This window comes from Scyliorhinus canicula, chromosome 8 (assembly GCF_902713615.1).
Source record: "Scyliorhinus canicula chromosome 8, sScyCan1.1, whole genome shotgun sequence".
NCBI classification, from domain to species: Eukaryota; Metazoa; Chordata; class Chondrichthyes; order Carcharhiniformes; family Scyliorhinidae; genus Scyliorhinus; species Scyliorhinus canicula.
In genome coordinates, this window is record NC_052153.1 from 84,891,959 (window position 1) to 84,918,511 (window position 26,553).

General features: G+C 43.4%; 1 protein-coding gene across 2 annotated transcripts in view; it reads left to right on the top strand.

Annotated features, from left to right (window-relative positions):
- Positions 1-24,125, top strand: part of ubqln4 (ubiquilin 4) — a 63,642-nt gene extending 39,517 nt beyond the window's left edge. For both annotated transcript variants that reach the window (XM_038804879.1, XM_038804880.1), the window contains 5 exons: positions 1,554-1,702; positions 15,317-15,400; positions 16,433-16,548; positions 18,208-18,352; positions 22,752-24,125. In XM_038804879.1, coding sequence (XP_038660807.1) covers positions 1,554-1,702; positions 15,317-15,400; positions 16,433-16,548; positions 18,208-18,352; positions 22,752-22,910 — 653 coding nt within the window. In that variant the 3' untranslated portion in view covers positions 22,911-24,125. The remainder of the gene's footprint in view (positions 1-1,553; positions 1,703-15,316; positions 15,401-16,432; positions 16,549-18,207; positions 18,353-22,751) is intronic.
- The last annotated feature ends 2,428 nt before the right edge of the window (positions 24,126-26,553 follow it).

Genomic DNA, 26,553 nt, shown 5'->3' on the forward strand with positions numbered 1-26,553 from the left:
TGAGACGGGTGTTCTTGGAGCGGGGCAGGGATGGGGGGGGGGGGGGGGGGGGGGGGGGGTGGCGTTGCCCAACCTCTGGGTATTATTGGACTGCCAACGCAGCGATGGTGCGTAAGTGGGTAATGGACGGGGATGGGGGCAGCATGGAAGAGGCTGGAGATGGCATCCTGTGTGGGTACGAGCCTGGAAGCGATGGCAACGGCGCCACTGCCGCTCCCTCCGACAAGGTATACCTCGAGCCCGGTGGTGGCAGCTACCCTCAAGATTTGGGGGCAATGGAGGCGGCACAGGGGGGAGGTGGGGGCCTCGATGGGGTCCCCGATATGGGGGAACCACCGGTTTGTTCCGGGGAGAATTGATGGCGGGTTCCTGAGTTGGCACAGGGCAGGAGGCTGGGGGACCTGTTCATAGACGGGAAGTTTGCGAGCCTGGGTGAGCTGGAAGGGAAGTTCAGGCTCCCCCCGGGGAACACCTTTAGGTACATGCAGGTAAGGGCGTTTGTCAGGCGGCAGGTGGCGGGGTTTCCCCTGCTGCCGCCGCGTGGGGTCCAGGACATGGTGCTCTCGGGGGTATGGGTTGGAGGGGGGAGGATCTCGGAAGTGTACCAGGTGATGCAGGAGGTAGACGAGGCCTCGGTGGAGGAGCTGAAAGATAAATGGGAGGAGGAGCTGGGTGAGGAGATTGAGGAGGGGACGTGGGTGGATGCCCTAGAAAGGATGAACTCCTCCTCTTCGTGTGCGAGGCTCAGCCTCACACAGTTTAAGGTACTGCATAGGGCTCATATGACCGGGACAAGGATAAGCTGGTTTTTTGGGACCGAGGACAGGTGTATTAGGTGCTCGGGAAGCCTAGCAAACCATGTCCACATGTTCTTGGCATGCCCAGCGCTGGGGGAATTTTGGAAGGGTGTAGCAAGGACGGTATCGAGGGGGGTAGGATCCAGGGTCAATCCAGGCTGGGGACTCTCAATATTTGGGGTTGCAGTGGAGCCGGAGTGCAGGCGGCGAAAGAAGCCGGTGTTCTGGCCTTTGCGTCCCTAGTAGCCCGGCGGAGGATTCTTCTTCAGTGGAAGGATGCGAGGCCCCCAAGCGTGGAGGCCTGGGTCAATGATATGGCGGGCTTTATTAAATTGGGGAGGGTGAAATTTGCCCTAAGGGGGTCAGTGCAGGGGTTTTTCAGGAGATGGCAACCATTCCTAGATCTCCTGGCAGAACGGTAAAAACAAAAGGTCAGCAGCAGCAACCCGGGAAAGGGGGGGGGGGGGGGGGGGGGGGGGGAGAGGTGTGTCTCTTTGTTTTTGTTTTGGGTTGAATATCTGTTTTTTGCCAATGACGGGTGTTAATTTATTGTTTCTCTTTTGTATTTACTGAGGGGGGGGGTCTGTTTTTTTTTGTTCTTAGAATTTTCTGTTATTGTTTTCTTTTTTGTGAAAATTTGAATAAAAATTATTTTTTAAAAAAAATAAATATATAAATGATCTAGATATGAGTGTAGGAGGGTTGATCAGTATACATTTGTGAAATCCTAATCTTATTAAATGATTTATTCCACAGCAGGATCTGGTATGTTCAACACACCAGGTATGCAGAGCCTATTGCAGCAGATCACAGAAAACCCACAGCTAATGCAAAACATGCTCTCAGCTCCTTACATGAGAAGTATAATGCAATCTTTGAGTCAGAACCCTGACCTTGCAGCACAGGTACAGACCCAGATATCTCCATGTATTTTCTATAAATTAACAGTACCAAATAATGCTTGTATTTATCATGTTGAAATACCTGTTTCACACTTTTAATATAAACTTGACAGCCATTTCGTTCCAGCAATATATATAAGCAGCATTGAGATTATTTGAGATGTTAATTTTTTTGGTGATATTGGTTTAGGGAAGTGTCTGGGCCATGAAAATTGGAGAGTTCTGAATTCTAACTAGCAATATAACTAGATTTTTTTAACACTCAAACACCTCAATACTTGATCCAAATAACCACACCAGTGACAGTGCAGCACTTGTTCACTATTGCAGTGTAGTCTCAGCCTAAATTGTAATGTTCCAGTGTGGCATTTTAAACAATTTTCTAACCCAACGGTAAGAATGTTACTAACTGACGTTTCAGGCTATGCTGCATTTGAATTTGAGGTTAAGTTTTTTTAATGCTGGTAACTAATTGGTCACTTATTAAAATTTTAGTGTTCAAAGGTCCAGAGTAATGAACATGAGCTTTGATTTGAATTGTATTGCAAAGTTGTGGTACATCGATGTTTATTATTTCCTTCTTTCCTTCCATCATAAGATCAGAAGTGGGCATGTTCGCTTCGCAATGTTCAGCACCATTCGCGACTCGAAGCAATCTGTGTCCATTCACAGCAAGACCTGGACAACATTCAGGCTTGGGCTGATAAGTGACGAGTGCATTCATACCACACGAGTGCCAGGCAATGACGACCTCCAACCAGAGTGCATTTAACTATCACCCCATGATATTCAATGGCATTACCCATGCTTAATCCCCCACTATTGACATCCTGGGGGTTACCATTGACCAGAAACCAACTGGGCCAACTATATAAATACTGTGGCTACAAGAGCAGGTCAGAGACTAGGATTTCTGCAGTGAATAACTCGCGTCCTGGCTTCACAAGCCCTGTCCACCATATACAAGGCACTAGTCTGGAATGTGAAGGAATACTCTTCACTTGCCTGGATGAGTACAGCTGCAACAACACTCCAAACGCTTGTAACCATCCAGGACAATTCCAGCCCATTTGCTTGCCACCTCTACCGTGAACATTCACTCCATCCACCACCGACGTACAGTGACAACAGTGTGTACCATCTACAAGATGCCCTGCAGAAACTTACAACGGCTGCTTTGACAGCACCTTCCAAACCCACGACTTCTACCACCTAGAAGGACAGCAGATACATAGGAACACCATCACCTGGAAGTTTCCCTCCGCACAGCATCCTGACTTGGAACTATATCATCGTTCCTTCCCTATCGCTGGGTCAAAATCCTGCAATATCCTTCCTAACAGCACCGTGGGTGTACCTGTATGATATGGACTGCAGTGGTTCAAGTAGGCCACTCACCACCATCTTTTCAAAGGCAACTGGTGATGTGCAACAAATGTTGGCTTAGCCAGTGATGCCCACTTATAAAATTAAATTATTTAAGCTGTTGTGGTTTTTACATGTTCAGCTTTATATTGACTTCATAATCGCTTTTTAAAATGTTTTTGAAGCACAATCGACACCTAACTTACTCCTTACTCCTTTTTCTCTCCACCTTTTTCCCCACATTGTCAATTGACCAAATGTCTATTGTTCATGCATTAGCCTATAATTGTCCACAGGTTATTTGATTGTGCTCTCCACGGCTGAACTTGATCCTGTTCTGATCTGATGTTGATGAGTGCGCATATTTCTGCAGTAGTCACTGGATATCTGCCAAGTGCAGAATCCCCTTTTTGTAATATCCCCTATCTACATTGTCCTGGGAAGGGGACAGGGTGTAGTACCCCATTACTACCTCTAAGCTTTGTTTGAATGGTAAACACGTTTGTGTATGTTTAACTTGCCATTGAGCTAAGAATCTATAGGTCTTTGCTGTTTAATACTGAAGGTGTAGGTACCACAGTTGCAGAGTAGGTGCTAGTCCTATTTGGAGACATATGTATGCTTCCAAGCATACAACCCAAAACTATTTGGTGGGCCGAATAGCATTTCCCATCCAAGGGTTAATTGTGGGATTGCATCAACACCATGGCGTTGACAGTAACTAGCTGAGGGGTGATACTTTTTCCCCTAAATGAAGCCTCTCCACTTGACTGTACATTCCATTACTTTTCCTGCCCAAACTGTTGTACTGGTAGTGCAGCTTTTATTATTGAATCATAGCTTGATCTGTCTCAGTATTCCTTTGGCATTTTCTCCTCCTTTTAACCATTTTGCATTGTTTCACCTCTTTGTCTCTCAATTAAAATCCTCATCTTCTACCACTAAACAATTATCTAAAAATATTCTCCAAAATATCCTCACTGCTTCCCTTCCTTGATTTCTGCGTTGAATGACCTATTGGTGATCTCAATCTCAATTCCTCATGCGCTCTCTCTTCTGAATCCACTTCCCTCTAACCTCCTGTAATCTCTGTCCCAATAAACTCTCCACCTGCTATGTATAGCAACCTCCTTGACCTGTACATCTCCTTGGCCTCCTCCTCCCATTGTGTCAATCACCGATAAGGCCATCTTTGCAATATTGCTCTCCACTTGCACCCTCAATCTCCCTTTCAATTCTACTTGCTTTTGGGAAAAGAAATTCTCCTTTAACAAGTGTTTTCAAAATCTCAACCATGTAGCCTTTGGCCCTCCATTCACAGCTACCATTTCTGCAGCTACCAATCTGTTTCATCACAGGCTAACTTCAAGCTTTGACGTTCTTCACCTGATGGAAACCATGGCTCCTGCTCTTCCTCTCTCTCTGTCTGTAATCCTGGTTAGGACCCTCATCTCCCTCAAGGCCAAGGGATACAGACTTGTAAAAAATAAACTTGCTTTTGTGCTGTCACCAGACATCTCTCAGCACTTTCTAGCCAATGAAATAAATGTTCTTTGAAGTACAGTCACTCTTGTAATGTAGGAAATGCAGCAACCAATAAGTGATCATGACTAGACAATTTGTTTTTGTGATGTTGATTCAGAGATAAATATGGGCAGGACACTGGGGGATAAAACTATTCCAGCTTCATAATAGTGCCGTGGGATTTTTTTTGTACATTTGCCTTGGAGGGCAGACATGGCCTCATCCAAACAAATGGCACCTCGATCAATACTGCACTGACATGGCAGCCTTGTTTTTGTGCTCCAAGAGACAAAAAGGTTATCAACCGAGCCACAGCTAATTCAGCAATAAAGTGTATTTATATAATACCTTCAATAACATGTTCCAAGACGTTTCACAGGGATGTTTTAAAGTTAAATAGGCCACTGAGCTATGTATGCAAATATTAGGGAAAGTAATCAAACGATTGGTCATTGAGGTAGGTTTTAAGGAGGGTATTCCGGAACTTGGGGATCAGGCACTTGAAGGCGTGGTCACCAGTGGTGGAACAATTATTATTGAAGCATTATTTAAACCGTGGTAGATTGGAAAATGTTGATGTGTAAAGGGATCTGAGCGTCCTTGTACACCAGTCACTGAAAACAAGCATGCAGGTGCAGCAAGCAATTAGGAAGGCAAATGGTGTGCTGGCCTTCATTGCAAGACACAGGGAGCATGATAGCAGCAAACTTAGAGTATTTTTTGTTTTGAAAATATTTTTAACAGTAACAACACCAACACAAGTATTATAAGTTGCCACCGCATTACGATGGTCCACCTTCCCAGTTTGACATGTGTGGAAGGGATCTGTGTATCGTCCTGCGAATGGCCTTCCTCCCCATTTCTCCTCTGCTATGCACAAGCTCCCTTTCATTCCAGCAGTACTCCCGATTGCAAACAGGTCTGCGAAGGAGTTTGTGAACTTCTTCCACATGTCATGGAATCTCTCTTTGGACCCCTATTGCGAATTTTACCAATAGTTTCAGGAACTCGGCCAGGCCTGAGAGCCACTCGGGCCTAGTGTGGCATTGCCGACTTTGCAGAAGTCTCCGCCTGGCAACCAGTGGGGTAAAGCCCAGGTAGTCTGCCCCCTTCCTTGTGCAGAGCTCCGGATGCTCTGACAGTCCAAATACCGCCATAGTTGGGCTCCACCTCGACCCCACAATCCTGGGCATGGCCTCGTAAAAGGCCTTCCAGAATTCCCTGGGGCAGGACCAGGATATGCGGGTGTGGTTGAAGAGGTTCCATTAGTGGAGCCTCGTCCAGGTGTGGGCCTCTTGTATCCACAGGTACCTGAACTTGATTTGGGTCACTTCCAGCTTTGCTCCTCCCCCTCAGGGGGTTCACAGGGAAAATTTTGCTCTTTTCCAGGTTGAGTTTGTAACCAGAAATGGTTTCCATGGTTCGTGATGTCTTCATTAACTGGACCTGTAGCCTCCGCTCCATAATGTCCATTACTTCCCTTATGATGGCCGCTGTGGCCTCCACTGCAACCCCGACAGTTGCCAGCAGGTCTTTTTTCATCATTTTCCTATTACTCTGGAACTAGAAGGTGATGAAGCACCTCAATTTGCCCATCCGCCCCATGGTCTGCGCTCAGAGCTCTGGGGTCGACCCTCACCAGCTCTGTGCCTCCATGTGTGGTTCCTTGCTCGGAGGATGTGGTTTCCCTCCCCTTTAATTTATTGGCTTTTCAGCATGGCAGCTGATTCTTTCCCATCCTGCTTGGCTGTGCAGTCAATGGGGTGGTTTGTTGGGGTTAAAAAACCTTGGACAATGCTCTTGGTTGAGAGCCACCTTTTGTGCGACTGCCCAATTCACAGGAAGTCACAAATCTGGAGTATTAGTTTTTGTCTTCAAGAAATTATATACTCGCCATAAAGGGAGTGCAGCGAAAGTTCACAAGACAACTGATTCCTGGGATGACAAGATTGTCGTATGAGGAGACTGGGTTGAGGGGGCCTGTATTCACTAGAATTTGGAAGAATGAGAGGGAATCTCATTGAAATATATCAAATTCTGACTAAGCTGGAGAGACTGGATGCAATAATGTTGTTTCTTCTGGCTGGAGTTTGTCCAGACCCAGGGGTCACAGTCTTAGGATACCAGGTAGGCCATTTAGAACTGAGATGAAGAGAGACTTCATTTCTCAGAGTATGGTGAACCTGTGAAATTTCTACCACAGGGTAGAAAACCCAGACCACTTCGGGGCCTCACGGTAGCATGGTGGTTAGCATCAATGCTTCACAGCTCCAGGGTCCCAGGTTCGATTCCCGGCTGGGTCACTGTCTGTGTGGAGTCTGCACGTCCTCCCCGTGTGTGCGTGGGTTTCCTCCGGGTGCTCCGGTTTCCTCCCACAGTCCAAAGATGTGCGGGTTAGGTGGATTGGCCATGCTAAATCGCCCGTAGTGTAAGGTTAATGGGGGGATTGTTGGGTTACGGGTATACGGATTACGTGGGTTTAAGTAGGGTGATCATTGCTCGGCACAACATCGAGGGCCGAAGGGCCTGTTCTGTGCTGTACTGTTCTATGTTCTATGTAGAAGGCAGTAGAGGCAAAATCAATTAATATATTTAAGAAGGAAATGGATTTCGAGACTGAAAGGTGGCATGGGGAGAGCATGGTGTTGAGATGGAAGATCAGCCTTGATCATGTTGAATGGAGCAGGCTCGAAAGGCTTAGTGGTCTACTATTTTCTGCATTTCTAATTAAAATTGAAGATGTTTAAGAGGCTGGAATTAGTGGAGTGCAATTACCTTGGTTGGTTGTGGGGCTGTAGGAAATTGGAGATTGGGAGGGGAGAAGCCATGGAGAAATTTGAGAATTTAAAAATGGAGACATTGCTTAACGGAGCCAGTGTGAGCAGGGGTGATTGAGTGAGTAGAATTTCTTATGACATGGGTAGCATATGACCTAAGGTTTAGGGAAGGTAGTATGTGCCGGCCAGCAAAGAGTGCTTTACAGCAGTCAAGAGCTAGCAAAAGCATGATTGCGTGTTTGAAAGCAAATAAGCTGAGGCAAGGGCAGAGGTGGCCACGTTATATAGGTGGGAAAAGTTTGTCTTGGTGGTGACTAAGAGATGTAGTTTGGGGTGAATTATGACACCAAGTTGTAAACTGGCTAGTTCAGCCTCCACTATCAGTAGGAGGGGTTGTCTTTCGGTGTCTAGTGAGTCTGTGGTGAGGACTGAAAACAATAGTTTCAGTTCTCCCAATATTTGGTTGGAGGAAATTTTCAGTTCATCTAGTACTGGAGGTTGAAAAGCCAGTCTGACAATTTAGAGACAATGATGGGGTTGAGAGACGTGGTGCTGTGATAGAACTGGGTGTGATTGGTGTACATGTGGCAACTGGTGCTATTTTCAGGATGTGTTACCGAGAGTCAACCTGTAGATGAGAAATAGGGTGGAACCAAGGATATATCCTTGGTAACTGCTGGAGTGGAAAGGGAAGCCATTACAAATGGTTCTCTGACTATGATTAGATAAGAATGGATGTGAGTGCAATCCCATCCAGCTGGATGAGGAGGATGAGGTGTGGCGGATGATGGTGTGATTAATGCCACAAAGGCTATAAAGGTGAGAAGGACCAGGAGGGATTGTTTACCTTTGTCACAGACACACAGAATGTCATTTGTGAGTTTGACACGAGCCATTTTTCACAATTTACATAGATTGTTCACAATTTACATAGATGATTTGGAGTTGGGGACCAAGGGCAATGTGTCCAAGTTTGCAGATGACACTAAGATGAGTGGTAAAGCGAAAAGTGCAGAGGATACTGGAAGTCTGCAGAGGGATTTGGATAGGTTAAGTGAATGGGCTCGGGTCTGGCAGATGGAATACAATGTTGACAAATGTGAGGTTATCCATTTTGGTAGGAATAACAGCAAACGGATTATTATTTAAACGATAAAATATTAAAGCATGCCGCTGTTCAGAGAGACTTGGGTGTGCTAGTGCATGAGTCACAGAAGGTTGGTTTACAAGTGCAACAGGTGATTAAGAAGGCAAATGGAATTTTGTCCTTCATTGCTAGAGGGATGGAGTTTAGACTAGGGAGGTTATGTTGCAATTGTATACGGTGTTAGTGCGGCCACCTGGAGTATTGTGTTCAGTTTTGGTCTCCTTACTTGAGAAAGGACGTACTGGCGCTGGAGGGTGTGCAGAGGAGATTCACTAGGTTAATCCCAGAGCTGAAGGGGTTGGATTATGAGGAGAGGTTGAGTAGACTGGGACTGTACTCGTTGGAATTTAGAAGGATGAGGGGGGATCTTATAGAAACATTTGAAATTATGAAGGGAATAGATAGGATAGATGCGGGCAGGTTGTTTCCACTGGCGGGTGACAGCAGAACTAGGGGACATAGCCTCAAAATAAGGGGAAGTAGATTTAGGATTGAGTTTAGGAGGAACTTCTTCACCCAAAGGGTTGTGAATCTATGGAATTCCTTGCCCAGTGAAGCAGTTGAGACTCCTTCATTACATGTTTTTAAGGTAAAGATAGATAGTTTTTTGAAGAATAAAGGGATTAAGGGTTATGGCGTTCGGGCCGGAAAGTGGAGCTGAGTCCACAAAAGATCAGCCATGATCTAATTGAATGGCGGAGCAGGCTCGAGGGGCCAGATGGCCTACTCCTGCTCCTGGTTCTTATGTTCTTATTTTGATCTGTCAGGGGCAGAAATCTGGTTGGGGGGGATTCAAGCAGAATTCCACTGTCTATATCCTTTGACAAGTTGACCACATCCTCGAAAACCTCTCCACTATCATCCAACTGGGTGGGCCTGCACACATTTCGTTCCATTCTTTTAAAATATATTTTAATTGAGTTTTTTGTGGTATGCGAAACAAGGATAAGCGTGAACAAAGATTAGGAGCTGAGGATAAAGAAAAATAGGTGCACATCGGTCGGTTTCCATAATTTACATGCATACATCATCGTTCTTCTTGCATTATTAACAGTGGTGGTTCCGATTTCCTGTTTGTCGTTCCCTAGTAGTTTTTTGATTCTGGCTGTTTGTGCTGTCTCCTTCCTCCTCTCTCTCTCTCTCTCTCTCCTCTCTCTCTCTCTCTCTCTCTCTCTCTCTCTCACTCTCTCTCACTCTCACACACTCTCACTCTCTCCCCCCCCCCCCCCACCCCCCCCCCCGGTCATTTATCTTGCCGCCTTCTCTACCCTATGTCGGTGTGATACTGCATCCCACGTTTGTTTTGGGTGCATGGTTGGGTTCCATGTCTCCTTGCGCCCCTCTTCCCCTATTCCCTTCCTTGCTTGCTGTGTCGTTACTGCCCTCTCCTATTCTTTGACTTCTTAGCTATTGGCTACGAACAGGCCTTGGAACAACCAAATGAATGGCTCCCATGTTTTGTTGAAGCCCTCCTCTGACCCTCGGATGGCAAATTTAATTTTCTCCATCTGGAGAAATTCCGCTAGGTCAGACAGCCAGTCAGCAGTCTGGTACTGCTGACCACCAGCTGAGCAGGATTCTCCAGCGGGCGATTAGGCAGGCAAGGGAGTCAGCCCTTCTCTCCGTGAATAGATCTGGCTGTTCTGATGGCCCAAAGACTGCCACTGTTTGGAAAGGCTCCACCCTCACCCCATCACCTTGGACATTGCCTCACAGAAGGCTGTCCAAAACTCAGCAGGTCTGGGGCAAAACGAGAGCATGTGGGGATGGTTCGCTGGGCCTCCTTGGCACCGTTCGCATTTGCCCTCAACACCAGGAAGAACCTACTCATTCGGGTTCTGGTTAAGTATACCACTTTTAGCTGCATTAGGCTTAGCCTTGTACAGGTGGAGTTGACCCTGTGCAGTGCTTTGCTCTAGAGTCTCCCAACTATTTCAAACCCCTAGTCCTCCTCTCACTTTTCCCTCGCCTCGTCCAGTTAGGTGTTGCCGCCCCCCCCCCCCCCCCCCCCCCCCCCCCCCCCCCCCCCCCCCTTAGCAGTTGGCCATATATGTTGCCACAGTTCCCTTTCCCTATTGCAGTGATTGTCGTGGTGGTCATGGGTACATCCACGTTGTTGATCTCCAGGTATCTTAGTCCCCCCCCATCCCCTGTCAGCTGGAATTTTTCTGCCAGTTCCTCGGGCCTTGTCAGTCTGTTGTCAGTGTAGATGATCCAGTTCTTTGCTCCCAAAGTTCGATTGCCAGTGGTTCAATAGCCAAGGCAAACGGCAGCAGGGATGATGGGCATCCCTGACTTGTGCCTCTGTGCACCTGGAAGTACTTGTAGCTCGTGGTATTTGTTCGTATGTTCGCTAAGGGAGTGTTGTACGCGAGTTTCATCCAGGTGGTGAACCCTGTTCCAAGCCCGAACCGCTCCAGTACCTCTGAGGTACGTCCATTCGACTGTCAAAGGCCTTTCTGCATCCAGGAAGACAATCACCTAAGGTATTCCTGGGCAGCACGGTAGCACAATGGTTAGCACTGTGACTTCACAGCGCCAGGGTCCCAGGTTAGATTCCTGGCTGGGTGACTGTCTGTGTGGAGTCTGCGCATTCTCCATGTGTCTGCGTGGGTTTCCTCTGGGTGCTCCGGATTCCTCCCAAAAGTCCCGAAAGACGTGCTTGTTAGGTCAATTGGACATTCTGAATTTTTAAAAAACCTACGGTGTTCTCTCCCCGGACGGGGTCATGATCACGTTCAACAGGCACCTGATGTTCGATATTAGCTGTCTCCCCTTGACAAAGTCGGTCTGGTCTTCAGCTACCACCTCTGGTATGCAGTCCTCCAGCCTTTTGGCTCGGATCTTTGCCAGTATTTTCACATCTGTGTTTAGCAGCGAGATGATTCTGTAGGAACTGCATTCTGTTCAGTCTTTGTCTTTTTTCGGTATCGGTGAGATTGAGGCTTGTGCTAGCGTAGGTGGCAGGATGCCTTCGCCAGTGAATCTGTGAACATCTCCCGCACATGCGGGGCCATTGCCGTCGCAAATATTTTGTAGAAGTCTGCCAGGAAACCGTCCATTCCCAGCACCTTCCCCGCCTGCATGGAGCTGATACTCTTATGATTTCTCCCAGTTCTACCGGTGTTTCCTCCCCCACGACTGGCATGTCCAGTCCATCGAACAACTGCTTCATCCACAAGTCTCCTGCTGGCGGCTCGGAGGTGTACAGCCCCCGGTGGAAGGTCACGAAACCCTCGTTGACCTTATCTGGCTCCTCTACTAAGATGTGTTTGACCCTAATCTGGCCTATTTCCCTCGTGACTACCTGCTTTCTCAGCTGGTAAGCCAGCAGGCGACTGTCCTTGTCTCCCTGTTCGTACAGGGTCCCCTGTGCTCAGGGGAGTTGATGCACTGTTTTCCTTGTGGAGAGCAGATCAAGGTCCATCTGTAACTTTCTCCTCTCTACCAGGAACTCTATGGTCGGGGCCTCAGAGTATCGCCAGTCTACTTCCAGAATGGAATTGACTAGCCGTTGCCTAGCCACCCTCTTCCCTGTCTCTTTGTGCTTTGGAAGCAATAATTTCACCATTTTATTGCAGCCTTCTGTGCTTCCCAGAACGTGGAGGGTGAAACCTCCCCGTTCTGGTTATTAGTAACATAATTGTCTGTGGCCTGAGATATTTTCTCGCAGAAAGTCTTATTGGCCAGGAGGGCCGTATCCAACATCCAAGGGGGAGAGTTGGGCACTGCCCAACTCCAAATTCGCATCCATATAATGTGGAGTGTGGTTGGAGATTACAATTGTGGAACATTCCACTCTTACTAGCCTTGGAAGCACCGATTTCCCCACTACGAAGAAGTCGATCCGCGAATATACATTGTGTATTTGGGAAAAGGAGAACTCCTCCCCTGGGTGGGTGAACCGCCATGTGTCCACCACCCTCATCTGCTCCATAAATAGGCTGAGTTATTTTGCCATGTTGGAGGCCTTTCCCGATTTGGGGTTCGGCCTGTTCATCGTGGGTCCTGTACACAGTTAAAGTCTGCCCCCAAAACCTGTCTGTGTGTCTCTGTCGGGGATTTCTGCCATGATCTTCTTGATAAATTTGTGTCGTCCCAGTTGGGAGCGTACACATTCACGAAGGCTACCAGTGCCTTGTCCAGGATGCATCTGACCATGACGTACAGTCCCCGTGGTCCCGTAACCATCCTTGTTGCTGTGAATGCCGTCCTCTAATTTAACAGTATGGCCATTGTCCTGTAGCAGTAATGATAGGTCTGTCCCACACAGCTCTTCCTTAACTGCAGTCAATCTTTCTGCCTCCGGTATGTCTCCTTGGAGGAAGACTGTAGGCTTTCATACTTTTCAGGTGGATGAAGAAGACTCTGGATCTGTTCACTGGGCCGTTAAGTCCCCTGAGGTTCCAGGTGACTATACTGATGGGGGGTTTTAGTCCCCCTGCTCCTGTGGGATCAACTTGGTGGACACACCCCTGCACTCCGGGGTTTCCCTTCACCGCAGCTTTAATGTCCGACTTCATCTCTTCCCTATGCTCTCTCGATTCTCTTGAGAGAAACATCCTCCACCTTCTGGCGAGGCCTGATTTCACCACCTCATGTGTCGGCTGGCTCCGTCATTTGTTTGTCCAGGTTTTTTTTAGCTTTTGGTTTCCACACGTCCTCCGGAATGACTGCTATTTGGCATTTTTCTTCTTGTGGTGTGGGGATGTTTTTTTTTGTGTCAGCAGGATTTTCCAGGCGCAAATCCTATTTTTTAGATTCATGGGAGGAGAGCAACCTGATGTGCGACTTGTCAGCGCATAAGCATCACTGGAAGTCCCTTTCCATTCCATTGTCGTCCCAACCAGAGATTACTTTCATTAGATCTTTCTGCTACCATTTGATTATTTGGATACGTCTCAAAGATCGGCATGGTGGCACAGTGGTTAGCACTGCTGCCTCACAGCTCCAGGAACCCGGATTCGATTCCGACCTCGGGTGACTGTGTGGAGTTTGCACTTTTCTCCCTGTATCTGCGTGGGTTTCCTCCGGATTCCTCCCACAGTCCAAAGATGAGCAGGTTAGGTGGATTGGCCCTGCTAAATTGCCCCCTAGTGTCCAAAAGATTAGGTGGTGTTACTGGGTTACAGGGCTAGGGTGAAGGCGTGGGCTTATGTAGGGTGCTCTTTCCAAGGGCCTGTGTTGACTCGAAGGGCTGAATGGCCTTCTGCATTGTAAGTTCTATGATTCTTGGTGCCCTCGTATTTATCATCTCCATGTTGCCTCTCGGCGACATCATCTGAAAGTGCAGTGCCAGTTTTCACTGTGCCCAGCTCTTTCCCACCATCAGGCCCCTCAACCTCTTCTATGTTGTTTTTAAATTTTCAGAATGATTGTCCAACACCCAGTACAGATTGAGCAAAAATTTCCTCCAGCTAAATATCAGGAAACTGAAAGCATTGTCTTTGGTCCCTGCCACAAACGTGTAGCCTCCATGGGGCATTCATCCCCTTGACAATTATGTGACACTGAACCAAAACTCTTTGCAACCTTGGTTATGATATGTCACCTCAGTGACCTTACAGCCACATAGTCCATGCCATCAACAAGGCCATCTATTTCCACCTCTGTAACATTGGCCCATCCCTGGAATAACCTATCTGCTGAATCCCTGGTTAATGTTACCTCTCGACTTGACAATTCCAACACATTCTGGCTGACCACGAGCATCCTACTGTTTGTGAACTTAAAGTCATCCTAAATTCTGCCTGTATCCTAACAGTTGCCAAATCCTGTTCATCAATCACTTCCCCCCCACTCCCTGTCGCCTGGTTAAGCAATGCCTCGGTTTTAAAATTCTCATTCTTATTTTCAAATCCTACCTCTAATCTCCAGCCATGCAACCCTCAAATACACATGCTCCCCCAATTCTGACATTTTTGAACATCCCTGATTGTAATTATTCCTCCATTGGCAACCATGTCTTCAGCTATCTGGCTGGTCCAAGGTTCTGGAATTCTCACCCTAAATCTGTTTCTCTTCCTCTCTTTCATCCTTTCAGGTGCTCCTTAAAACCTACCTCTGAAATGAAGCTTTTCATCATCCCTAATGTTTCCTTATGTGACTTGGTGTTAAATTTTGAATTTCAAATAGCCAGTGATGTGCCTTGCGAAGTTGTACTACATTAAAGGTGCTATATGAATAAGAGTAGTTTTTTTTAAATAAATTTTGTGTACCCAATTCATTATATCCAATTAAGGGGCAATTTAGTGTGGCCAATCTGACGTTGGACCCAATGGGGACACTTAAGAATGCCCTTAAACCAATCACTTTGACTAAGTCTTTACCAATGTCTTCTTATATCTCCTTTAGCTTGGCATCTGTTATTTTCTGAATACATCTGAGAAGTGCCCTGAAACTTTTTTCTGTGATAAAAGAGCTACATAAGTGGAAGGGGTTTAGAGAGCATTAAATACGTGGTACTAGTTGGGAGGAAGCAGATGCTTTGTAACATTTTCTCATTAAATTGTTCAGTGTCTCTGTGGCATATGATACGTAACTTCATTTAAAGAGGAAAATAACACATCCAAACTTGAAAAACAGGAAATATAGTTTAAGTTATAGAAATGAAAATGTAATGAAAGTATTTATTACGAATGTCATCAAAGTTAAATTGATTCTTTCTAGGTTGATGTTGAAATTTGAACTTCCCCATAGCATGTTTATTAAGACTTCTGTCAAGTGGAATTTGTAACAGGAATATCAGGAAACACATTTTTTTCAAATGAATGAACTAAGGCAGATCTTTCTCGTATGTTGCAGATCATGCTGAACAATCCATTGTTTGCAGGAAACCCTCAGCTGCAAGACCAAATGAGGCAACAGATCCCAAACTTTCTGCAGCAGGTAACAAGTTTGTTTCTGGCTTCACCCATTTCCCCATATACTGAATCGCTTGCTACATTCACATTAAACTTTGCAAGCGATTGAGAGAAGTTGGAAGGCATTAAACTGTTTCTATCTGTAAATATGCAACTGTACTGATTGTGAATAAATTGTGCAAATACTTTGAAGTAAAATGAGCTGTTATGACATGCACCCAAGATCTGGAGATATCTGCAATATAATTTAATAGTCTTTATTGTCACATGTAGGCTTACATTAACACTGCAATGAAGTTACTGTGAAAAACCCCTAGTCGCCACATTCCGGCGCCTGTTCAGGTACACTGAGGGACAATTCAGAATATCCAATTCACCTAACAGCACGTCATTTCGGGACTTGTGGGAGGAAACGGGATCACCCGGAGGAAACCCACGCAGACAGGGAGAGAATGTGCAGACTCCGCAGACAGTGACCCAAGCCGGGAATCGAACCTGGGACGCAGGCGCTGTGAAGCAACAGTGCTAACCACTGTGCAACCGCACCGCGTATTGGGATTAAATTAATTAGATAACTATTTTTGTTTTATTTATATTATGCTTTGCATATTTCACAATATGCAAATCAAGACATTCAATCCACTGTAGTCTTGGATACATCCACATCAAATCAATATTTTGCTTAATCCTTCTCAAGACATTGTGGTATCTTCTATACTCCCAGGTTCTGCCCGTTTTCATCTCCAAGCCAATGAGTTGATGAACTCATTGTTTCACAGTGCAACCCAGATCATCTCATTCTGGTGTTTCCTTTTCTCAGTTTTCCTCTTTTACTTTTCACTGCCTGGTGCAATATGAAACACGGTTACTTGCATTTCCTTTCTTCAACCCTGGCGAGGAAGAGTTTATTTTAACCCTGGTGGATTTGAGCTGTTTGTGTGGAGATGTGCAATCTGGCACCAGTGTTGACTGTGTATTTTACTGATTTGTTATTGTGCTGCAAATAGGTGAACCCAAAGTTTTCAATCTTAAACAAAGTACCATGTTATAATTCCAGATGCAGAATCCTGAAACATTGTCTGCTATGTCAAACCCAAGAGCCATGCAGGCTTTACTACAGATTCAGCAAGGCCTGCAGACATTATCTACTGAGGCCCCAGGGCTTCTGCCAGGGTAAGAGCTTTGTTATGAAATGGTAGCTACACACTACTCCATAAATATAAATAAAAATTGGATGTTAAGGCCTTAACATACTATTGTTGCTGCTTTACTTTGTGTTGTAAATATTATTTAACACCAAGGCCAGCATGACCATGCTAGTGTTTATGCTCAATTTGAACATTCTCCCATCCTTCAGCTAACTCCATCAACGCATCCTGCTGTTCCTTCCTGCCTTGTCTGTTGGTTCCAAATGTGCCAGTCATCTTAAATGTATTCAGCAAGTGCATTGATTACTGGACGTTAATAAGGATTGAATTAATGTATTGTGCGAGGAACACATTAGGTTTGGCTTCTAATCGATACTCTCAATTTCTTAACAATTTCCCTCTCCACAGCGACAGGATTGGGTTAGTCCATTGTGCCTCTACCTAATATATAGTTATTACATTAACAAGCACAGAAATGGCCCCTACAACTGTGGATTGCTTCTCTCTGGTTAGTGAATAGCTGCTGGCATCATTTGACAAATCCAATTACTTGACGTGTTTTAACAATGAGCAAAAAATACAAACGGAAGTGTCCACTTCCTTGACAAAGTGCACTGCACCTTCAGTCATGACCCTTTTTGGAGGACTTAAATGTGAGTTGTGAATGAATTACTGTGTATGCCTTTGCAGGATCTCGTTCTGCTCGTGTGTAACCGTTTTTTCCGAAGAGCTTGCTATGATGCATTTGCTCTGTTAAAGTTTGTTTTATTGTTCAATAATTTTATATCATTTAATTGCTGTTATTGTTTGAACTTTTTTACTCTAACCACTGCAATTTCAATTTAATATATACAATATAATTTTTATATGGTATGCACAGGGAATAGGTAGTGCTGGTTAATTAAAAATGCCAATAAACTGAAAAATTAATTTACCAATAGAATACAGCCCAATAGGGGAATGAACTAATATGCAAGTACACCATAAGTAAAGACCAGTACTCTTTGTAGTTTTAAATCTTTAACAGTACAATAAAATATAATATACACAATGCAGGTACAAGTTCCAGATAATCTTTACAATAATCTTTATTAGTGTCACAGGTTGGCTTGCCTTAAGACTGCACTGAAGTTACTGTGAAAATCCCCTAGTCGCCACACTCCGGCGCCTGTTCGGGTACACTGAGGGAGAATTCAGAATGCCCAAAGCACATCTTTCGAGACTTTCCTTCGGGAGGAAACCGGAGCACTTGGAGGAAACCCACGCAGACATGGGGAGACCATGCAGACTGCGCACAGACTGTGCAGCCGGGTCCCTGGTGCTGTGAAGCAACAGTGCTAACCACTGTGCTACCGTGATACTTACTTTGTAATTGATGCCAGTTGATTAAGTGACTATTTGTATTATGGAAACATCAGAAATACCAATTGGTAGAGTGCAGAATAACAAAGTTTACTGTAAAAATTTACTAGGCAACGTATTCCGAAGTCTGTATTGTTTTGCTGCAGAATTTGATCGTGCATGCTGCAAATATTAGCTTTGAGATGGCGCAGAATTCTAAGCACACTGCTTGTGATGTAGCTTTTGGAAATCTTCGTGTTGTGAACTGAATATTGTTACTATCTCACTTTCCCCACGTTGGCAGGTTTGTTTAAAGTATTCTGTTTAATTTTTCTCTTTTAAGATATGGCGGTGGTATTGGTGGAATTGGCACAGTTGCCCCCAATACAAATGAAAATACTGGTGGAGCAGGTGGAACAGTGGGAACTGATGGACAGCAACATTTTGTGCAGCAGATGTTGCAAGCATTAGCTGGAACAAACTCTCAGGTAGTGTGATATGAGGTGAAAATACAGTTGGTCAGTAATTATGTTGTAACTTGACATGTACCAGATTCCAGTCTCTCTCAAGGGAGGATAGTTGTGGCTATGGCATCAACATTAAATCCACCTGTTTATGAAACAGTTGATCATAATTATAACTGTATAACTTCCCTGGAATCTGGAAGGCTGCTGGATTTCTAGGTTGAAATCCTAAAACATAGTTGGGAAAAGCCTGGCTGTTCTTTGCAGTTTCCCCGTAGCACCTTAATTTAGATCAACACTGGCAGTTTTGGAGATAGAATTGTGTACCCAGTCATACCGTATACCACACTTGCATCTTATTCACCCGAGAAGAGAAGTTGATTAGGATTAGACTGAAGAAGAGGTATTTAAATGCCATCAAAGTAGAAAAGACAGCCAGTCCAAATGGGATGTGTGCTGGGTTGCTGAGGGAAGGGTAGAAATGTGGAGGCTCTGAACACAACCTTTCATGCCTTAAATAGGGACCTAGTACTGAAGGGTTAAAAATGTTAGGCTCTTTTTTTCAATAAAAAGGGAAGAAAGACTAGTGAACCACAGGTCTGTCAACCTGAAGACTCTTAATGTTAATAATCTGGAATTTCATTGCCACTTGAAAATGTGGGTTAACCAATTGTAGTCAATACAGATTTCTTAAATAGTCAAATATGAAATAAAATGTGACTTGATTTAAGTTTTGTGATGAAGTAACAAAGTGATGAGGTTAAGGCAGCTATAGTACACGTGTGTATGGACTTTGGTAAGAAAAGTTGAAGTCTGTGGAATTGAGCAATATGGAGACAAAGTTATCAAAGGACAGAAAGCAGAGAGTAGAGGTGAGCAGTTTTTCAGACCCAAGAGAAATATACTATGGTGTTCCACAGGGGTAAGTATTAAGACTACTGCTCTCTGATATGTATTCATGATGTGGACCTTGATATGCAGGACATGATTTCAAAGTTTGTAAATTAAACTAAATGGTACAATTTTTTAAAATGGTGCAGGAACAGAGAGATCTGAGGCAGTGACCTGATAACCGATCTCTTTTTGAAGGCTGTAAGAGAGGCAAACTGGATCCTTGGATTTATAAATAGTAGCATGGAGTATAAAGCCATGAAGTTATGTTAAACCATTATAAATCATCTGGTTGGGCCTCAGCTGGAGTATTATGTCCAATTCTGGGCACCGCACATTAGGGAAGAGGGTATTGAAGAGAATTATTGCAATAGCGCCAATGATGAGGGACTTAGTTACATTTTGGGACTAGCGAATCTCCAAGACAACAGGGAAGGTTAAATTAGAGATATTCGGATTCACCAAGCGTTCCGGTTCCGGTGGCAAAGGAATCTGGAACCAGAAAATACAAATTAAAATTTTGCAATAAAAGGGCCAGAGATGAAATAAGAAGCTCATTTTTAGAATACACTGCCTATGAGAGCGGTGGATAGTAAATTCACGAGAGAATTGGGTAAGTAATTGCAGACCCGAATGTGCGGGGAAAAAATGGAAAGTGGGACTAATTGGACAGATCTTTTGAAGAGCTGGAACAGATAGCTGGGCAGAACGGTTTCTTTCTGTGCAAAGATTTATGAAACGGGAATGTGATAATGACCGTTTAATTGATGGGTAAATATTGGTGAGTACTCTGTGTTCTTATTCGGAATAGTGCTGTGGGATATTTTACGTCCATCTGAAAGGGCAGACAGGGCCTCAGTTTAATGGTTTTCCACCCACTGGATAACAAGGCTCTAAACCATGTCTGATCCATTTCCTGCACCTCTGGTCTGACAGCTTCCCCTTCCGGAACCAGGACTGTGTCCCCCTTGTCCTCACTTTTCACCCCACCAGCCTCCGCATTGAAAGGATCATCCTCTGCCAGTTCTGCCAACTCCAGGATGATGCCAACACCAAACACCTCTTCCCCTCACTTCCCCCTGTCAGCATTCTGTAGGGACTGTTCCCTCTGGGATGCCCTGGCCCACTCTTCCACTTCCAACATCTGCCAGAACCCTTCCCATGGCATCGCAGAAGGTGCAACATCTGCCCCTACCTCTGTTTACCATCCAAGAGCCTAAACACACTTCCAGGTGAAGCAGTGCTTCACGTGCACCTCCTTCAATCTGGTTAATTAGATTCACTGCTCCCAATGTGGTCTCTACATTTGAGAGACTAAACGCAGGCTGGATGAGGGCTTGGCAGGACACCTTCAGTCCGCCTGCAAGCAGGACCCAGACCTTCCTGTCGCTTGCCATTTCAACACACCTGTTACCATGTTCATGGCCTGCTGCATGTTCCAGTGAAACCCAACACAAACTGGAGGAGCAGCACTTCATCTTCAGATCAGGCACGTTACAGCCTTTAATCATAAAACCTCTACAGCACAGAAGGAGGCCAATCACCCATCTAGTCTGCACCGACCCTTCGAATAAGCACTCTACCTATGTCCAATCCCCCGTCCACTGTGCCCGATCCCCATAGCCTAACCTGAAGATCCCTGGACACTAAAGATCAATTTATCATTGTCAATCCACCTACTCTTGACATCTTTGGACTGTGGGAGGAAACCAGAGCACCCGGAGGAAACCCACACAGACACTGGAAGAAAGTGCAAACTCCACACAGACAGTCACCCAAGGCCTGAATTGAACCCGGGTCCCTAGTGCTGAGACAATAGTGCTAGTCACTGTGCCACCCCTTATGGACTGTAAACTCTTTCCTCCACCCTATTTTAATTCCTAGCAATTTATTTTCATTTTTTTCGCCCTGCTTTCCATCTTGTTTTTTCCTTACCACCATCTCCCCTCCCCCTACCCTGCCCCAATAGGGCCAGGTTGTCCTTTGACACACTGCTTACCTTTGTTCTGCCATTAGCACATTCTGATCTCTTGATGTGCCACTATCAGCACCCTTCTCAGCCATGATGACCCTCATTTACATTCCCTTTGTCTTTTCGTCAGTCTGTCCCTTGCCTCCACTTATCGCTGGCCCTCTATCCAGGTCCACTGCACCAACGCCCTCACCCCAACAACAATATAAATCTCATCCTAATTCTAGTTCTCTCTAGCTCTGATGAAGAGTCATCCAAATTCAAAACATTACCGTTGTTCTCTCCACAGATGTTGCCAGACCTGTTGAGATTTTCCAGCATTTTCTGTTTTTGTTTCCAATTCCCGCATCCGCAGTAATTTGCTTTTAACTGCTTAACATCTTGTCTGAAAGCATGTAGTGTTCCTTTCACTGTATAGGATAAATCCTGCACCTATTAAACAAATACGTACAGCTAGAGACACTAAAATAATTGATAATTTACTTCATTTATTATTCACTAAAAATTTATCTTCAACTCTTTAATAACAGGCAGAGTAATTTAAAACTTGGATTTAATGAGGGCTTCTGCAGATGGCTTCTCGGGTCTGTTCATACCACACGATCAGGCGGGCTGTAATGGTCGTCTTTTCATCAAACTTAAGTAAAATCATGTCCCTTTTATGCCATTTTCTCTCTTGATTTTCTCTTAGCTGGTTGGAACCCTGAGTAATTTATGACTAGTCAGTTGTTTGAATAATTTGCCAAGAGGACCCACATACAGTATCTATTGCTTCCTAAAATTGTTTTTTCCCAAGCCACAGCTTTGTTGTAAATAATCTCTTGATCTTCTTGAGCAGCAAATTACATTTTTGGTTGATTAATAACAGAAAATACTCAGTAGCAACTGTAAAACTGTTCTGACAAAGGGTCACTGATCTGAAACATTGGGTGATGGAATTTTCAGATCCCGCCCACCCTGAGACCGGATATTCCCGCCCGAGATCAATGGTCCGTCAGCTTTTTGTTCTCCAGTTTCTGGAGTGCGACTTGAACCTACAACTTCCTGACTCCAAGGCAGAAGACGTGTTAACCACTGAGCTACAGCTAATACCTTTTTAAAAATAAATTTGGAGTACTCAATCCATTTTTTCCAATTAAGGGGCAAATTTGCATGGCCAATCCACCTATCCTATACACCTTTGGGTTGTGGGGGGAAAACCCACTCAAACACGGGGAGAATGTGAAAATTCCACATGGAAAGTGACCCAGTGCCAGGATCGAACCTGGACCTCGGCGTCGTGAGGCAGCAGTGTTAACCACAGTGCCACCATGTTGCCCGAACTGCAGTTAATACCTTAAAGATTGGCTGGAAATTGTGGCGACATTGGTTGGCTGAAGACCAGATTGCATTAATTCCAATGTGCTCCATCATAGAATAATCTGTCAATACTTTGTTGATGCGTATGTGTGAAGATGGACACCTGAAGATCTATGAAGTATTCTTGTATTTGTTATTGATAGAGAATATCTAGTGACATTCTTTTTCATTTTGTTGCCGTTACATGTCACTGCTGAGCAGACTTTGACTCCAAATCCTGAAGTACAGTTTCAGCAACAACTTGATCAGCTCAGTGCGATGGGATTTCTGAATCGTGAAGCCAACCTTCAAGCTCTAATAGCAACAGGTGGAGATGTCAATGCAGCCATTGAAAGGCTACTGGGTTCTCAACCATCTTAGCAATCTTTCTGCAGCTTGCAAATAAATTGTAATTTATTTTTGATATAACAGCAGTTAAACCTTTAAAAACAAATGCTCTTTTCAGCTTGACTTTTGAGGTTCAGTCTTGCAGTTGGAGATGGAGATAATTGCATTATATTAAGTGAGTACGCAGAGGCATTTGTACAGTACATGAACATTGTGATTTAAGGCTTTTTTTGAGTCAGGCCAAGATGTTGCATGCATAGAAATTTTCTGTTCTGTTTGTAATTTTTAAAAACTCAGATGAGTCATGTGAATAGTTTTTTGGTCTGACCTGAAAATCCATTTAAATCTCAAGTCTTGCTGTTTAACTAGCAGCCTCTTGATAGCAATTTGTATAGAACAAAGACTTGCAAGAGATGCAGACGAAACTGATCAAAGCTGCAGTGTCTGACAGCCAGTAGCATATTGTGAACGAAGCATGCATTAAGGCAAATACATCCAAAAGACTAAATGCCGAATACCACTGAATCTAATATTTATTATTTTGCTTTATATGCAAAATGAAATGCATAGAACATTACATATTATTTCATTGAAAATTATTCAATACCTTTCTAGTCTTGTTGAATGCAATTGCAGTGGTTTTCAGCTTCCTAATTTTGGATGACTTCAATTCTTTGTGCAGCTTTAATGAGCTCCTTATTCTAAACCGTGTGCTTTCAACTACAGCAAATTGGCTTTGGCCAGTGAAAATTCTAGCATACTGTATGTGCATTATAATTTGGGATGTCACTTTTTCTTTTCAAGTGTCATTGGTGATATTAATCTAATTATTTCTCTGAACTGCCTTGTACAAAATATTTAACCTGTCTGTTTTTATCAGTAGTAATTGCGTAAGTACACAGACCATTAAAACCAAATTAAAATAATTTGTTTTGTGATTTTTGAAAAACAAATGATGTATTCTGTCTCTTGACTCTTCCTGTGAAAGATTTATGGTCAGTAATTTGTGGCTGTCGTTCATTTGATCAAGTGGCTTTTGAAAATTATTGTCACGACACTTAAGATAAACACAAAGGAAAATGTTGATTACCTGGGATTTGAGAAGATCGCTCCTGTTTAGAATTAATATTGTTTAACATTGGCATAATGGAAGGATTGACCTCCTCTATGTAATATGTAACATTTGGCTGATAACCTGACTATTCCTTTTTGAAGCCTTGTAAATCAAGATTAAATATTAACTACTAACCTGCTGAGATCAATCAGAGTACACTTGTATCATGCAATTTACGTTCCACATAAGTGCAGAGATTTTTTAAAATTGTTCTAGATTTGTAACAATGTAATTGCTGAAGTGTCATGTGCTGGAGGCTATCTATATAATATAGATGTTAAAATGTATAAAACAGAGAAAGAGCATGGGGAGTGGCACTAAAGGACAACAGCTCTTTAAAAGAGCCAGATCAGGCACAATGTGCCAAATGGCCACCTCCTGCTCTTAATTATTCTGTGATACTATAAAAGTGGAAGAACATATTTCCACTGTTGGAAATTAGTTTTTAAAAGGTCTCCAAAAAAGTGAAGTAAATTTTAAGAGTTTTTTTCCATCAATGTTTGTCTTATTGCACATACCATTTATTCCCTTGCTGCATTTTCTAGTGATGGTTAAAAAAGTTGCATCTTTTCTCTAATATTGCTGCAACTATTTAGTACCATCATAACAAATTGAAATCATAAGAGATGGGCCACCTTTTCAGAACTACCTCTCAAATTTCCAGTGATAGTTCATGTAAACATAAATTCAACTATTGTAACCACTTAGAATACATTACAACACACACATACCTGATCTGAGTCCTTCTAGATATAGCAATTTCTCCTTTTACTGTGTCTTTTCAACTGCGCATCGTGATTGATAGTTGTGGGATATCATCTACTAAGTAAGTGTATTTTTACTTCAAAATTGTATCTCAAAAACTTCAGGAGTTAATGTTATGGCTTGTCAACCTATTCCACAGAACTATCCAACTTCCCTTCCTGGCTCCTATTTTAGCAGGTGTTGTTCGATGTTCTTTCTCCTCTGTCCCTCTGTCTTTTACCTGGCATGATCACCCCTCTCCTTTTTTTAAAAAAAAACAATCCTCTATTTTTGCAAACTACCACTGCACCTGCAACTTCCCCTTCCTCCTTAAAAATCTTAAATATATGACATATTATTTTAGTTATGGGTCCAACATGTGCCATTTGACCTAAAATTTCAAAATTATCAAATTTGCTTAAAGATGGGTTTTTAAATTAGAGAAACAACTGACCTTTCAGAAATTTGTACAAATTTTGGTATCAGAAAGCATTCTGCCATTAATTGCATCACTTATAATGTGATGCAATTAATCTTTACACTTAAAATAAAACACCCTGCCTTATTTAATTATTCATTTTATTAGCTTTAAATAAATTGTATGGTTAAGGTACAGTATAATAAATATAAAACATTTGTATGATTAAAAAAGATTAACCAAAGCACAAATTATGGTTGTAAGCTTTAAAAAAAATATTATAAACAGAGTTTACAACGTAAAGACTGGACACAAAAAAAATGGTTTCCCCATCCTACTTAAAACGCACGCTGTGCCTTTGTAGCACGAGTGCAAAAGCTTCCTGGTTAATTTAAACAGTTTTAACATTTAAAAATAACACTAATCTACAAAAATAGTAAAGAATCTCTCAAGAAATCTTTAACTTACCTGTGATTCATTGATGATTTCCAAACCGCAGCGTAAGTAAACGGAAGAACAAGGTAAAACGCGGGACACAATGCGGTCTCATTCACAAATTTTAAAACTGTAGTAGTTCACGTGTTCTTACCTTGCGCACGTGGTAGGTCCATCCGAGTGCTGTGGAATCAGGTGATTTTTCCCTTTGTTAATTTCGCCGGTAGTGTCTTTGCCATGATCAAACATGGTAGACGTAAAGTTTTCTGGGACATCATTTAACATCATCAAAAAGGTAATTGCAATTTTTTTTGTTAAAATTGTGGGCTATATTTAATGTTTTATGTTGTAATGTGTGCTGCTAATGTATGTTTATTTTATACTGACAAGACTGACTTGCCAACGGAGTTTTAAAAAAATTTACATAGCTTTTAAATTCGAGATCCAACGTAAATAACTGGGCAATAAAATTTACGAAATTTGCATTTTATTCCAGCACAAAAATGATAGACAACATTTAAAATAAGGAAATTTAATACTTTCCAGAATTAACCATTATTGATAAAATTGTGATAAACAGCAAAATCACTCAAATTCATTAATGAGAATGAATTATACAGCCTTAAGAACAAAGAGAGTTTCCATGTCTCTAAAAAAAATGTGAAAATGTGGGGGACACGAATGATTAAGTTATAAATTTGAATAAAATCATCTTCTGTTTTTCTTTGACCCGAGTACATTTGAATACCCAAGTATAATCCTCATAATAAAATTAATTTGGGTGGTGTGTGTGTACATGAATTTAGCATAAAATATGTATGAAATGTGAATACCCTTTAAAACCACTCTTGGCCTCCAAAAAAAAATAACTAGCCAAATCACCTCCCAAATCTGTGCCCATTCTTTCCCAGAACTCATAGGCATGGAACATATTTGAATCCCTCCAATCATGTTTCTGCCCCGGC